The sequence below is a fragment of the Euleptes europaea genome, chromosome 1, assembly GCF_029931775.1.
Source record: "Euleptes europaea isolate rEulEur1 chromosome 1, rEulEur1.hap1, whole genome shotgun sequence".
NCBI classification, from domain to species: Eukaryota; Metazoa; Chordata; class Lepidosauria; order Squamata; family Sphaerodactylidae; genus Euleptes; species Euleptes europaea.
In genome coordinates, this window is record NC_079312.1 from 29824858 (window position 1) to 29839947 (window position 15090).

The following is a 15090-nucleotide window of genomic DNA, read 5'->3' on the forward strand; positions in this document are numbered from 1 at the left end:
TGTGGCCTTGAGTAACATCCCCTTCCATCCCTTAGTATCTGGGGACCTTCTGCACTAAATCATTTTTTTTTAAACCAGCAAAATCAAAAGCCACGAAAACATGAGCAAACAAAAATAATTTTTTTCTTTAGAGTAAGCATGCAACAATTATATCTGGGAAGAGCTTCCATAAATGGGGCACCACCACAAAAGAGCCACCCGCCTCACCTCTTACAGGTGTTATTTAAAAGGGGGTTGGGACAGATTTATGGAGGACAGGCCTAGTTTTGACAGTTAGCCAGGATATCGGTCAGGCGCTGGGAAATGGCAGTTGACTGGGCACCCTTATTGTGTGCTCCACTGTGGTGCTTGACTGTTCACTGCTGGAAATGGGGTGGTGGACTGCATGAACCATTGGGCATACTGGCTGTTCTTATATTCTCATATTCAAGGCCTCCCTTGGAAAGGTCCATATACTTTCAGTTACCTACAAAGCTATGGGAAAAGGGTCAATGAGAGCTTCGAATTCTGTCCAGAAACAGAGGTGCTCAGTTCTATGAGTTCAAGAAAACAGCCTCTGCCCCTATATTATTCAAAGCAGCTGGCTTCTGGTCAGTTGATTTAAGCAAACCCTTATTTATACATGGTCATAATCTTAACTTTTCACAGCACATGTCCCCTCCCTCTGGTCTGATTATCCACACTTATTTCCATCCGTGTCATTTTCAAATTATTCTGCCCTTAAGCGTCCCCTGAAAAAGCTGGAGGGGAATGGGACTACTTTAGGGAGACAGGGTTGGGGCTGAAGTAAATTTGAAACAAGAACTTGGCACGCGTGCCAAAAATTAGTTCACACTTGGCAGTTTTCGCACTGCTGGTTTCAGAAGTGACAGACTCAGCGCTTGAATGCTGGATGTGAATTCTCATCTCCGCATTCGAACCTTCTTGGCACAGTCGAGTGTCAAATATCAAAATATGGAAGTGAAACACCATCAAACGCTGTGATCGAATAATCACAGAACGTTTGGCAATAAGATTCCCCAGGAAGAATTCTGAGGAGTGGTTCTGAGATCCACCCTGTTTCGGCTCTAGCTATGGGCCACTTCAGGACAGTGACGGGAATACCTGAGACTACCCGAGGCCCCCACAAAGGCGGCTGCCCCAATCTCTCACCGTTGCTCTCCTGCATGGCTTGCCCAGGTCCATCTTGACTGGTTCCAAGCTGTAGCCTCCTCATATGCCTCACCACAGCGGTCGCATTGAAGGCTTGCTGCAAAGAATTTTTTAAAAAGGTAGACAAATGTGAAGGTGGCAAAGGGACACCCGATGGCAAACGGGAGAGAAATACTGAGAAGACACACAGCCCACGTTATGGAACTGGACACTCCAGTTTCTAGCAACGTACCTACGGAAACATGGAAGGAACTGAGAGAAATACTCTCTTCACACCTTCATTTTCTCCTCTCCCCTTACTTCATCAGCACTGCAGGCTGGCAGAAGATAGAATTATAAATATGTTTTCTATATCTAGTTATCTCTATTACATTTTCAGCCAGTGTTGTATAGTGGTTAAGAGTGTCTGGGAGCCCCATGTTCGAATCCCCGCTCTGCCATGGAAGCTTGCTGGGTGACCTTGGGCTAGTGATGCCCTCTCAGCCTAACCAACCTCGCAGGGTGCTTGCGAGGATAATGTGGAGGAGAGGGAAACGATGTAAACCACTATGGCTCCCACACTGGGGGGAAAGGAGGGATATAAATGAAGTACAGAGAGAATCCTGCTGTTCTCCCATCCTCTGAGAAGGTGTGACTGGCCGAAGGTCACCCAGCAAGTCTCCAAGGCTGACTAGGGATTTGTAGGCAGGTCTCCCTGGTCCCCATCTGCCACTCTAACCACTAGACCATGCCACCTCCTAATGCTGTGACTTCTCAGCTGTGTCGCTCACAGTTCATACACACATACTTCCCCCTATGGGAAGAGATGCAGGTTTTTCTACCTTAGGAGGCTGTTTCCCCACCATCTCTGCTCCTCTTATCACCATGTATTCCGGGCTTTGCTAACACCACAGATTTTTATCCCCTCTCCCGCCATGCTTTGGCCAGGCGTTTGGCTTCTCTGCACCTGGCATGTCTACCCAGTTAATTATTTATTTGGCACCGTATTTAAAAATGCCAATCTGTTTTCGTTTTGACTTGGGACACTGTCCTACGGTCAGGAGACAGGGTGGCACCGGTCATGAGCACTAGCCAATCAGCGTGCTGGAGACCAGGAGAACTGGCTGGCTTTTGGCACAGTGAAGTTTGTCTTTCCACAAAGAGATGGGTTCAGATCCCCCACAGGTACAAATTCCAGGTACTTCTGTTCACCGGTTAAGAGTATACCTTCTACACCATGGACTTAAAAACTGGTTAAGTAAATGGCTCCCTCTCCCTGAGAATCCTGTTGTTTGTGAAGAGGTAGTAGGCTGGGCCTCTCAAAGAGAATTCTTAGCATCTTTACCAAACTACACTTCCTTTGGGGAGACCCTGACACAAGTATGAAGTACAGATATACTGGCCTGTATCCTGTCACAGTGCTAGGCAAAGTGCTAAGCCTTCTTCCATTCTAGCCTTCCTCCAACTTAAGTGGCCGTTCCTCCGATGGAAGGTGCCAGTTTAATTTTTTTTTTTTTTTTTTTTTTGCTGTCAAGTCGCAGCGACCCCAAAGAGTTTTCAAGGCCAGAGATGAACAGAGCTGGTTTGCCATTGCTTGCCTCTGCGTTGGGACCCTGGACTTCCTTGGTGGTCTCCCATCCAATGACTAAACAGGGCTGACCCTCCTTAGTTTCCGAGAGCTGATGAGAATTTTTGCCGGATTTACGCATAAGCTAAACAAGCTATAGCTTAGGGCCCCACTCTCTTGGGCCCTCCAAAAAAAATTAAAGGAAAAAAAAACCTGAATGTACATTTCCAAAATATAATATAAAAAAACAAATAAAATAAAACCTACATACAGCAACAGTGTTGTGTAGGCTCCTATGATATAAGTAATTGTATGTCAGTTCAACAATTACCTTGATAAAATACATATTTTGTTATGTGCAAATGGCTTTAGATACCTATTAGGTCCATAAATTACCATATAGCGTATATTCAACACAAAAAACAGCGACAATTTGTTGTTGACAAAGGACAGCTGGACATATAAAGGGCCCCATTACCTTCAATAGCTTAGGGCCTCATCAAACCTAAATCCGTCCCTGAGATCAGGTTAGCCTGGGCTACCCAGGTCAGGGCAGAAAGTGCCTTGGGCTGTCGGAAACATGCAACCCTTTTAAGAAATGCACACGAGCCTCTCTTGTGGACATTATGGCACATGTGAATGTTATTAGCGGAGGCCGGAATAGGAGAGAGAACGCAGACATACAGAGTCCAGCGTAGGTCATTTCAGACTAGCCTTTCACAGTATAGTCTATTCAAAGCACACCTTGATTTTTTAGGCCCTTCTGTGGGGAAACGCCCCAACGTTTGCCAACGGGGTACCCTCACCTTCCACTTGCTCTTGGCAAAATTCTTTTTGATCTGCTCACTAACTGATTGATGGATGTTCTTGTCCAACGCTGTGTCTCCAGCAATCCTGGAAACAGGAGGGAAAGCAGGTTGGTTCTCATTACTTTACTGGTAATTGACATAGTGATATACCAATATATCCCTATGTCAAAATGTCATTAAAACTCAGAACCCCCCCCCTCCTTGCCCAGTGGCATGCAGGGAGATGGCCACCCCGGGGTCAGGGGAAAACACCACGCAGGCAGGCAGGCAGGCAGGAGTACTGATATTCAGATATAAAGTTGCACTGATTTCCACCAATTCTCACCTCAGGACTTTTGAGAGACCCCCCCCCCTCAAAGGTGCTGGTACTCGGTAACAGTGAGTACCACCACAAAAAAGGAGGTGAGATGATAACCATCTTCAAGTTTTTGAAGGGCTATCATATAGAGGATGGTGCCGAGTTGTTTCCTGTTTCCCCAGAAGGTCGGACCAGAACCAATGGGTTGAAATTAAATCAAAAGAGTTTCTGTCTAGACATTAGGAAGAATGTTCTAACTGTTAGAGCGGATCCTCAGTGGAACAGGCTTCCTCGGGAGGTGATGAGTGCTCCTTCCCTGGAGGTTTTGAAGCAGAGGCTAGATGGACATCTGTCAGCAATGCTGATTCTAGGACCTTGGGCAGATGATGAGAGGGAGGGCATCTTGGCCATCTTCTGGACATGGAGTAGGGGTCAGTGGGGGTGTGGGGGGATGCAGTTGTGAATGTCCTGCATTGTGCAGGGGGTTGGACTAGTTGACCCTGGTGTTCCCTTCCAACTCTACGATTCTATGATTCTAACAGTTCTCAGGCAGAAAAAAACTTTCTCGATGCCTGATGCCCCAGTAACTAGAGTTGCTGGGGGGGGGGGTTTTTTTCAACCTTGGGCCTTCTGCACACAAAACGTGTCCTCTGCTACTAAGCTATGGGCCCGCCTTAGGCTGAAACAAACCACTGATCCAGCTATCCCAGTAAAGTTTACTCTGACAGGCACCAGCTCCTCAAGGCCTGTGGCAGAGGCCTCCCCAATCTTTCTGTGTGAGATCCTTTGTTAGCAAGAGATGTCATGGACTTCTGCCTGCAAACCCTGTGATCTACTGCCAAGCTATGCCCCCCATAACATCTTCACATATTCAACCCCATGATAACCTGATCAGGTGGGACACTGCCATTTAACAGGGCACGAACGCTCCCAATTCAACAGACCAGACAGAAACCAAGAGACAGTCTTGCCCAAAGCCACTCAAATGAGTCCATCTATTGTCTAGATCAGAGGTTCCCAAACTTTTTGAGTCATGGAGCACTTTCCAGGAGAGAAATTAGTCACAGAGCACTAATTTTCACCTAGCATGTATATACTAAACTGAATGACAGTAGTATTTTTCTTTCCAATCTCTTCACGGAGCACTAGGGGATGTTTTGCGGAGCTCCAAGTAGGGTTGCCAGGTCCCTCTTCGCCAATGCCGGGAGGCTTTTGGGGCGGAGCCTGAGGAGGGCAGGGTTTGGAGAGGGGAGAGACTTCAATGCCATAGAGTCCAATTGCCAAAGCGGCCGTTTTCTCCAGGGGAACTGATCTCTACCAGCTGGAAATCCGTTGTCATAGCAGGAGATCTCCTCCCACCACCTGGAGGTTGGCAACCCTAGCACCAAGTGCTCCTTGGCGCACAGTTTGGGAATGTCTGGGATATCAATTTGTACCCCACTCACCCTTTCTCTAAGGATTTTAGGGTGGCACTCATAATTCTCCTTCCCCCCTTCTCCATTTTATAATCACAGCAACCCAGTGAAGTAAGTCAGGCTGAGAGAAAGCGACTGGCCCAAGTTCACCCGGTGAGCTTCATGACCGAGTAGGGATCTGAACTCGAGTCTTCACTACTTGCCGCCCAGCCCGTTACACTTCCTCTTACATTAGTGCGTGACTAACAGATTCTTCCTTACCACGGATGTTGTAGGGCCTGCTCACAGGTGAAGCGCTTCGTGGGTTCCTTTTCCATTAAATGCCGGATGAAATCTTTGGCTGGAAGCAGAAGCGAGGAAGTGAGCAAGCGATAACGCTGGCGTCTCCCGGCCCGGCCCCGCTCAGATTTCTCCTCACCTGATTCAGATATGTCATCCCAGTAGGGAGAGTCAAATTCGTACTCGGCCTTCAGGATTTGCTCAAAGAGCTTGGTGTCGTTCTCGTCATAGAAAGGGGGGTAGCCACATAGTCTGGGGGGAGAGATTGGGGACAGGGCACATATGACTAGAAAGCACCGAGGGAGGGGGGTGAGGGGGGCGAGGGGATAAATGTGTACGCCTGGGAAGAGGCAAAACAGAATGGAGAACTGAGGTAAATGCATGGGGGGGAAGGAGAGAAAGAAAAACAGAGCAGGTTACTTCCCGATTGAGAGGTTTGAGGGGGTAGTGCTTGTAGAAAGAGAGGCATGGCTTTAATAGGGCTGCCTGATTCTCGCCTGGAGAGGATGCAAAGTTTCGGTCAGGGGGTCCCAATTTCATGGGCCCCAGTTTTCCTCTGTTGGAAACAGTGGAGGATAGATGGGGGCACCCTCTTTGGGGACCCATAAAATTGGACTGCCTGACCCAATCTTTACCAAACTCGGGGGTTCTTCTAAGGAGAGTCACCTGCAGCTATGCTGCAATCCTGGTGCCTCCACTTAAAAAAAAAAACAGACACACACCCCAGCAGGGCCATCTTAATGCATGGGCACACTGGGCAGTTGCCCAGGGGTCCCACGAGCATTGGGGCCCCTTACTAATCTATGTATGTTGTGAGCTGCTGTCAATGAAGAAATAAACACTATACTAAACTATAAATATTTGTTACTGGAAGTGCCAATAAATATATATTTAATATTATCGACAATTTACATTTTGATTCCTGTGAGTGGTTGTGTAGGTAGGGGCCCCCGTGCCCTGCTTTGCCCGGGGGCCTATAATGCTGTTAATACGGCCATGTACCCCAGAGCCCTGCAAAGATTCCCCATTGACGATAACAGACCCAAAGTTAACAGAACGGGGCAGAACATCACCTGACATTCCTCTCCTTTGACAAAGGTGCGCTCAAGAGCAACAACACAGCCCATCCACCCAGCCCTCAATATCTCCCTACCTGCCTCCCAGCACAAGTCAATACATACAAGATGTAGGCGATGACTCCAATAGACCAGCAATCGACGGCCTTGCTGTAAGGCTTCTGCGCCAACACTTCAGGCGCTGGACGAGACGCAGCAAAGAGGAAAAGGAAAGAAAGAGACCCGTTAGAGACGGAAAGATGTTATTGACCTTGAAATGAGTTTCTGTTAGCCAAGGGAGCTCTTGTTCTGTACTAGCAATCTTCCTCTAAGGTTTGCTATCTCATGAAATCTCTTAGTAGGGGTTGGCTGCATGGCTCCAACATCCCCCTGTATCAGTCCACAGTCTTGGCTCACCCCATCCTCATGAACGCATCAAGCTACTGAATCAGATCCTCGGTCCATCCAAGTCAGTATTGCCTTGGTTCTTGTAGGTTATCCGGGCTGTGTGACCGTGGTCCTAGTATTTTCTTTCCTGACGTTTCGCCAGCAGCTGTGGCAGGCATCTTCAGAGGAGTAACACTGAAGGACACTGTCCTTCAGTGTTACTCCTCTGAAGATGCCTGCCACAGCTGCTGGCGAAACGTTAGGAAAGAAAATACCAAGACCACGGTCACACAGCCCGGATAACCTACAAGAACCAATGAACTCTGACCGTGAAACCCTTCGACAATATTCAGTATTCCCTACTCAGACCGGCAGCGGCTCTCCAGGGTCTCAGGCAGGGGCCTTTCATATCACCTACTTACCTAGTCCCTTTAACTGGAGATTCTGGGGATTGAACATGGGACCTTCTGCATGCCAAGCAGATGCTCTACCACTGAGCCATGGCCCCTCCCCTCATCTGCCACCCTTGTCCAGATCTTCTTAACCTTTGCCGCCGTGGCTTTTAGCAGCATCTTGCTAAGCAGAGGTACTCCCTTCTAAGCTCATTTGCTTCAATGGACTTAAAAACAGTATGTTTTTGCTAAGACTTTTGCCGGAGGTTCCGTTTCTCCCACCTCTATTACATGGAACTGTATTTCGGTGGCCAGACTCAATTCTAGTTCTCAAGAACATAGTAAACCTGAATGCAGGCTGTACTACATCAGAATACCAAACGGAGCTCATGGGAATAAACATTCCTCCATACAAAAAAAGAAAAAAAAAGAAAGGAAATGTCGACACAAGAAAAGTAGCACAAGGAGAAATATTCTAGCCTCATTTCTTGCTAACATGTTAGTTTTTTATGCACAGGGAAGTCATAAGAACATAAGAAAGGCCGTGCTGGATCAGACCAAGGCCCATCAAGTCCAGCAGCTTGTTCACACAGCGGCCAACCAGGTGCCTCTAGGAAGCCCACAAACAAGACGACTGCAGCAGCATTATCCTTCCCATGTTCCACAGCACCTAATATAATAGGCATGCTCCTCTGATCCTGGAAAGTCTTCTTCACATGAAGGAGTGTTCAGTTATGTGAGCCTCCCCCCCCCCCCCCCGCCATCTCTACTTGGAAGTGGCTCAGCTCAGGTGCGGGTTTACCACCACATTTTCCCACACCCTTATCGAATGCCTGCCTTGGTCAGCTGATTTGTTGGATCATGGGAAGGGAGATGAGCTGGAGATAAGCGCTGGGGATGGCACATGCCAAACACTGAGACTTTGATCCTCTTTCTATTGCACCGTGGTCAGACTAGGATGAAATGCAGTGACAGTATAACCGCACCCTTGGGGAGAGAGACTTTTGCCGCATGTTGCCCACACAGTATACCCTGCCCTTTCCTGGTTGTTGTGCCCTCCATCTCCAGGAGGAGAGGACAGAAATCCCACAGCTGGCACTCTCTTAATGAGGAGCCCTTTCAAGCCCCAAGCAAGGACTGCTTCGAACACTACAAGTTTCCCACACTGGTAGCAGCCATGCAGAAGAAGAAGCAGCAGCAATGTGCAAGTTATGTACAGAACATTTTGTACAGTGATTGTACACGTGTGAACTAAGGCTGCCAGCTGAGGGTTGGGAAATACGTGGAGATTTTGGGGTGGAGCCTGGGGAGGAACCTCAGGAGGTTATAATGTAGGGTTGCCAACCTCCAGGTGGTGGCTGGCGATCTCCTGCTATTACAACTAATCTCCAGCCAATAGAGATCAGTTCCCCTGGAGAAAATGGCCGCTTTGGCAATTGGACTCTATGGCATTGAAGTCCCTCCCCTCCCCAAACCCTGCCTTCCTCAGGCTCTGCCCCCAAAATCTCCACGTATTTCCCAACCCTCAGCTGGCAACCCTAGTATAATGCCATAGAGTCTAGCCTCCAAAGCAGCCATTTTCTCCAGGGGAACTGATCTCTATCACCTGAAGATTAGTTGTAATAGCGGGAGATCTCCAGGTACCACCTGGAGGTTGGCAACCGTAGTGTGAACACATGCTGGATGGCTGTAGCCAATCAGTTTCACAGCGCATGTATAAAAAGATTAAACAGACACATTGATGATACTTGCGTGTGCCCACGGTTTGTAAGCGGTTTCCTAGAGAGAAGGGCTGCCCCTATTTCAAAGAAGCCCTTATAGTTTCCCCTCCATGGAAGCAGGATGCAGGCAAACCAGGCCCAGTGTCCTCAATAAAATCCCACACACCACTGAGTCATTTTCTTCGTAGGCCAGCTCTGCCCTTTCCATATTGCGGGGGTGGGGGGGAGGCTCTGCAGCTCACCCACGTAGCCGGGAGTCCCACACGCTGTGGCCATGACGCTGCCAGAGCCTTCGATCTTGGACAGCCCGAAGTCACTGATCATGATTTTAGAGTCTTCATGCAGACTGTAGTAGAGCAGGTTCTCAGGCTGACGGGGTGGCAGAGGAAGCAGGAAGAAAGGGTCAACAACATTTAAATAGCACAGTTTTTGTCAAATATGCAACTACAAAAGAGATCGAAGGAAAGATTTATTTCATTTAATCAATCAATCAATCAACCATCACCTTTATTGGCATAAATATGTTATTTATTATTTTATTCCATTTATACCCCACCCCTTCCCAACCAAAGTTAGGGTTGGGGCAGCTTCCAACAACATATGCATACAAAAATGAAAACATAGATTAAAACACAGAATAAAAAATGCATACAATTTAAGAAGGCCATCTAGTATCAATAGGGTCGCCAACCTCCAGGTACTAGCTGGAGATCTCCTGCTATTAAAACTGATCTCCGACCGACAGAGATCAGTTCACCTGGAGCAAACGGCCACTTTGGCAATTGGACTCTATGGCATTGAAGCCCCTCCCCTCCTCAGGCTCCTCCCTAAAAACCTCCCGCCGGTGGCGAAGAGGGACCTGGCAACCTTAGGTATCAATCAATGCAATGAAATGTTTTCCTAAGGTGAGGAGAGCCCATCAGGGTCATGCTCAGTGGCAGAACATCTGCTTGGCATGCGAAAGGTCCCAGGTCCAATCCCCGGCATCTCCAGTTTGAAGGGAACAGGCAGGTAAGTGATGTGAAAGACCCCTGCCTGAGACCCTGGAGAGCTGCTGCCGGTCTGAGTAGACAATACTGACTCCATTGAAGGGTCTGATTCTGTGTAATGCAGCTTCATGTGTTCATGTGTTCTTACAGGTCCTGTGGATCTGAGCTAAGTCCTGCAGGGCCTGGGTCTAATTTGACGGAGAGTTCCCCCAGGCTGAGGCCAGAGCCGAAAAGATCTTGGCCCTGGTTGAGGACAGCTGACGGCAAGGGACCACCAATAAGTTGTTCTCTGATGAGCGCAAGGCTCTTGGGGGAGGAAACCCTTAAAAGGGGATGTTTCCAAGCTTCTCCCCCAAACAAAACAAAAATCCACATCCCATTACCCTTGTAAAGAAAACAGCAAGCTGAGATCAGCTTGTCCCACGACAGAACACACACGAAGCTGCCGTACACTAAATCAGTCCATCGGTCCATCAAAGTCAGTATTGTCTACTCAGACAGGCAGCGGCTCTCCAAGGTCTGAGGTAGAAATCTTTCACATCACCTGCGACCTGCTCCTGAACTGGAGGGGGCCGGGATTGAACCTGGGACCTTCCGTGTGCCAAGCGGAAGATCTTCCACAGAGCCACAGCCCCTCCCTGACATGGGGAAATAAGTAAATACGAGACATATGATATTATATATCGATACGATAGTATATATAGTAAATATTGCTACAATCTGATACAAATATTTCTAAAAGTTGGCCCTTGAAAGGTGAAACATTGTTTTTGAAAGGAACCTTAGAAATATATGCTTGAGGATGCAGAGAAGGATGTGCTGCAGATCAGTAGATCTACAGTTTTAAGAGAGGGAGGGAAGCATTTACAATGTAAATGCCTGACCAGGGCAGCTATGTGAATCAGTATGCCTGAAATCTAACTGCACACAAAGACTATGTGAATAGACAAATGGGAGGAAGCCGTCACACTGTTTCGGAAACTTGGTCAAGCAACAAAGACATGAAAATCAAAACAAGAAGTCCTTTCCACCCTTCTAGCCAGAAAGCTCCTGGACTCCACGGACCAACGAAGGAAACGAGAAAGATCATTTCCTCAAGACAGCCCTGGAACAGGCTGAGCCGTCGAGTCATGTTAAATTATTCCTGACTAAATATGCTGACTTTATGCCACCAGGCAGCCGCAGTGCTACAGAAAACCTCGAAGAAATCCTGAATCGGATTTCAAAACTACGGAGCAGCAAAGACAGGGCTGGATTTGACATTTTTAAGAGCCTGCAACATTGTTAGGCTGTCATCCACTTTGGCAGGGCCAGATTTGTTTTGTGGATCACAGAGGGTTAGGGTTGCCAGGTCCCTCTTTGCCACTGGCAGCAGGTTTTTGGGACAGAGCCTGAGGAGGGCGGGGTTTGGGGAAGGGAGGGACTTCAATGCCATTGAGTCCAATTGCCAATGAGGCCATTTTCTCCAGGTGAACTGATCTCTATCGGCTGGAGATCAGTTGTAATAGCAGGAGATATCTAGCTAGTACCTGGAGGTTGGCAACCCTATTGAGGGTTCTTTAAACTAGTGGTACTCGTTCAGTGGCTAGGGAGACACATGTCGCTCTTCGACTAAGGTTGCCAGCTCTGGGTTGGGAAATACCTAGAGATTTTTGGGGTGGAGCCTGGGGAGAACGTGGTTTGGGTGGAGGGGAGGGACTTCAATGCCATTGAGTCCAATTGCCAATGAGGCCATTTTCTCCAGGTGAACTGATCTCTATCGGCTGGAGATCAGTTGTAATAGCAGGAGATATCTAGCTAGTACCTGGAGGTTGGCAACCCTATTGAGGGTTCTTTAAACTAGTGGTACTCGTTCAGTGGCTAGGGAGACACATGTCGCTCTTCGACTAAGGTTGCCAGCTCTGGGTTGGGAAATACCTAGAGATTTTTGGGGTGGAGCCTGGGGAGAACGTGGTTTGGGTGGAGGGGAGGGACTTCAATGCCATAAAGTCCAATGGCCAAAGCAGCCATTTTCTCCAGGTGAACTGGTCTCTATTGGCGGGAGATCAGTTGTAATCGTGGGAGATCTTCAGCTAATACCTGGAGGTTGGCAACCTTGGACATGCCACTTGTGATCTGAGCACTCTTCCCCAGTATGGCTACCACCCCCATGTGTCAGGAAAGTGGGCAAGGCAATTGCAAAGTGGGGCTTGTGGTTGGCAGGTGGGTCCCACCTTGAAAGGGCTCCCACTCAAAAAATAAAATGGGTTAGCTGAGTGTTGAGGATACCCTGGACTGCCAAAAAAACAAATCAGTGGGTTATAGATCGAATTAAGCCTGAACTGACCCTAAAATGATTAAACTGAGGCTATCGTATTTTGGTCATATTATGAGAAGGCAAGAGTCACTGGAAAAGACAGTCGCGCAAGGAAAAGTTGAGAGCAGCAGGAAAAGAGAAAGACCCAACAAGAGATGGATTGACTCAATAAAGGAAGCCACAGCCCTCAATTTGCAAGACCTGAGCAAGGCTGTCAAAGAGAGGACATTTTGGAGGACACTGATTCATAGGGTCGCCATGAGTTGGAAGCGACTTGAGGGCACTTAACACACACACAAGCTGAGAATCTTCCCAAAGTGCAGACCTCATCCCAGGATGCATGTGGATCATTTGTAGGGTTGCCAACCTCCAACGACTAGCCACACGTTCTCTTTTTAGTTGAATTGATTTATTGACTTTTGGACCCCTTATATATTACACATTGGAACGGACGTTGTCCGCTGACCTAAGCTCTTTTTAGTTGAATTGATTTATTGACTTTTGGACCCCTTATATATTACACATTGGAACGGACGCTGTCCGCTGACCTGAGGTTTCTTGCTACCATAACATGGAGTTGTTTATCCACATGTATGGATTTTGAGTTTGTGATTTAACAGTTGATTTCACATTTGTTGTTGCATGAAGTAATGCCTTGATTATAATTTGTCATATATATTTACCAGTTGGTGTTTATTATTGAGCCTCCGTGCTGCCCATCTCTTTAACGTATGTTATTTCAGCACAGGTGTTTCTTATTATTGTAACCTCCAGGTACTAGCTGGAGATCTACTATTACAACTGATCTCCAGCCGACAGCGATCAGATCACCTGGAGAAAAAGGCCGCTTTGGCAATCGGACTCTATGGAATTGAAGCCCAAACCCTGCCCTTCTCAGGCTCTGCCCCAGAAATCTCCAGGTATTTCCTGGAGCTGGCAACCGTAATCATTTGGTTGAGGGTAATTGCAAATGGCGCTCTCTGTGAACTGCAGAACCAGTACCACTGCTTAAGTATGAAACGAGCAGACTCCCTGATAGTTTACAGTACCCTGGAATGGGGGGCAGGGTAAATTAAGATTGGGGGAACACGTGTCCATTTCCTGCTCTCCGACTCTCCTATCAGAATCTAGAGGAGGTGGTAAAAAGTTGGCCCAGCCACACACGACACTGTCTCTGAGTCCACCATGGATCTGGTTAAATCAGATATGCACTGGGAGCTCTACGTTTAAAACTCTCTGTGATTGAAACTGAATTCTCAGGCGTGTGGAGGCTTGAGCCAGCGTGGTGTAGTGGTTAAGAGTGGTGATTTGGAGTGGTGGACTCTGATCTGGAGAACTGGGTTTGATTCCCCCCTCCTCCACATGAGTGGCGGACGCTAATCTGGTGAACCGGGTTGGTTTCCCACACTCCTCCACATGAAGCCAGCTAGGAGACCTTGGTCCAGTCAGTTCTCTTAGAGCTCTCTCAGCCCCATCTATCTCACAAGGTGTCCTGCTGTGGGAGGGGAAAGGAAGTACCATCTAAAACATCCCAAGGCTGCCAAAGCCACAAGGATCTAACCACAATGGTGTAGATAAGAGAGAGCCCAGAGCAGCAAAATGGCCTGGGATTTCTAACTGGCTAAACAGGTCTGAGTGCCCAAAAGAAAAAGGTAAGGACTGAATTTATCGGAAGGGTGGATGTGCCAAAGGGCTGTTTTTCCTGAAGGTGGCTTGGCAGCACTTCTCACCCAAAGGCCAAGTCTGTATCCATAAAGCAGCTTCTCATATTCTGTTTGGTACCACAAAACAAGGCAGGTAAATTAAATCAAAAGAGTTTCCATCTGACATTAGGAAGAACTTTCTAACAGAGTGGTTCCTCAGTGGAACAGGCTTCTTCGGGAGGTGGTGAGCTCTCCTTCCCTGGAGGTTTTTAAGAAGAGGCCAGATGGCCATCTGTCAGCAATGCTGATTCACTGACCTTAGGCAAATCATGAGAGGGAGGGCATCTTGGCCATCTTCTGGGCATAGAGTGGGGGTCACTGGTGTGTGTGTGGGGGGGGGAGATAATTGCGAATTTCCTGCATTGTGCAGGGGGTTGGACTAGATGACCCTGGTGATCTCTTCCAAAGCGGCCATTTTCTCCAGGTGCACTGATCTCTAGCAGCAGGAGATCAGTTGTAAATAGCAGGAGATCTAGGTTGGCAACCCTACCCTGTGGCAATATGCATCTAGTGGACAATACTGTATGTACCCCCTAGGGCAGGGGTCCCCAAACTTTTTAAGCCAGCAGGCACCTTTGGAATTCTGACACTGAAACCACAAAATGGCTGCCACAGGAGGAGGAGCCATACACACAGAGGAAGTCTAAGTGCAGGGGTGAAGAACAGTAATTTTTAAAAGTACACTGAGAAAGAGGAGTGAGAAAGAATAAAACCAACGCTATGCTGGCAGCTGCTGCCAATAGAATGTTATTTCAATTTGCTCAGCCAATCAGATCTCTATTGGCCAGTCAGAAGCCCGGATGGGCAAGTGCCCCCACCTGCCTACCCATTTTCTAAAAACTCTGGGTTGGTGCCAGGTCCCTGCTCTAGGGCAGGCGCCATGGTCCCTGCTCTAGGGCATGCCCAAGAAGCCTAGCCAGCATCCCACATGAACAAACTATACACACATGAGCACATGAAGCTGCCTTATACTGAGTCAGACCCTCGGTCCATCAAAGTCAGTACTGTCTACTCAGACCGGCAGCGGCTCTCCGGGGTCTCAGGCAGA

The 15090-nt window shown here is 48.0% G+C and overlaps 1 protein-coding gene across 1 annotated transcript in view; it reads right to left on the reverse strand.

The window, feature by feature from the left end:
- The window catches only part of CAMK1 (calcium/calmodulin dependent protein kinase I), a 40131-nt gene that overhangs the window by 597 nt on the left and 24444 nt on the right, over positions 1-15090 (reverse strand). Inside the window, exons 5-10 of the mRNA XM_056860027.1 lie at positions 9297-9423; positions 6681-6756; positions 5639-5751; positions 5482-5560; positions 3505-3592; positions 1153-1249 (exon numbers count right to left, since the gene is read on the reverse strand). Coding sequence (XP_056716005.1) covers positions 1153-1249; positions 3505-3592; positions 5482-5560; positions 5639-5751; positions 6681-6756; positions 9297-9423 — 580 coding nt within the window. The remainder of the gene's footprint in view (positions 1-1152; positions 1250-3504; positions 3593-5481; positions 5561-5638; positions 5752-6680; positions 6757-9296; positions 9424-15090) is intronic.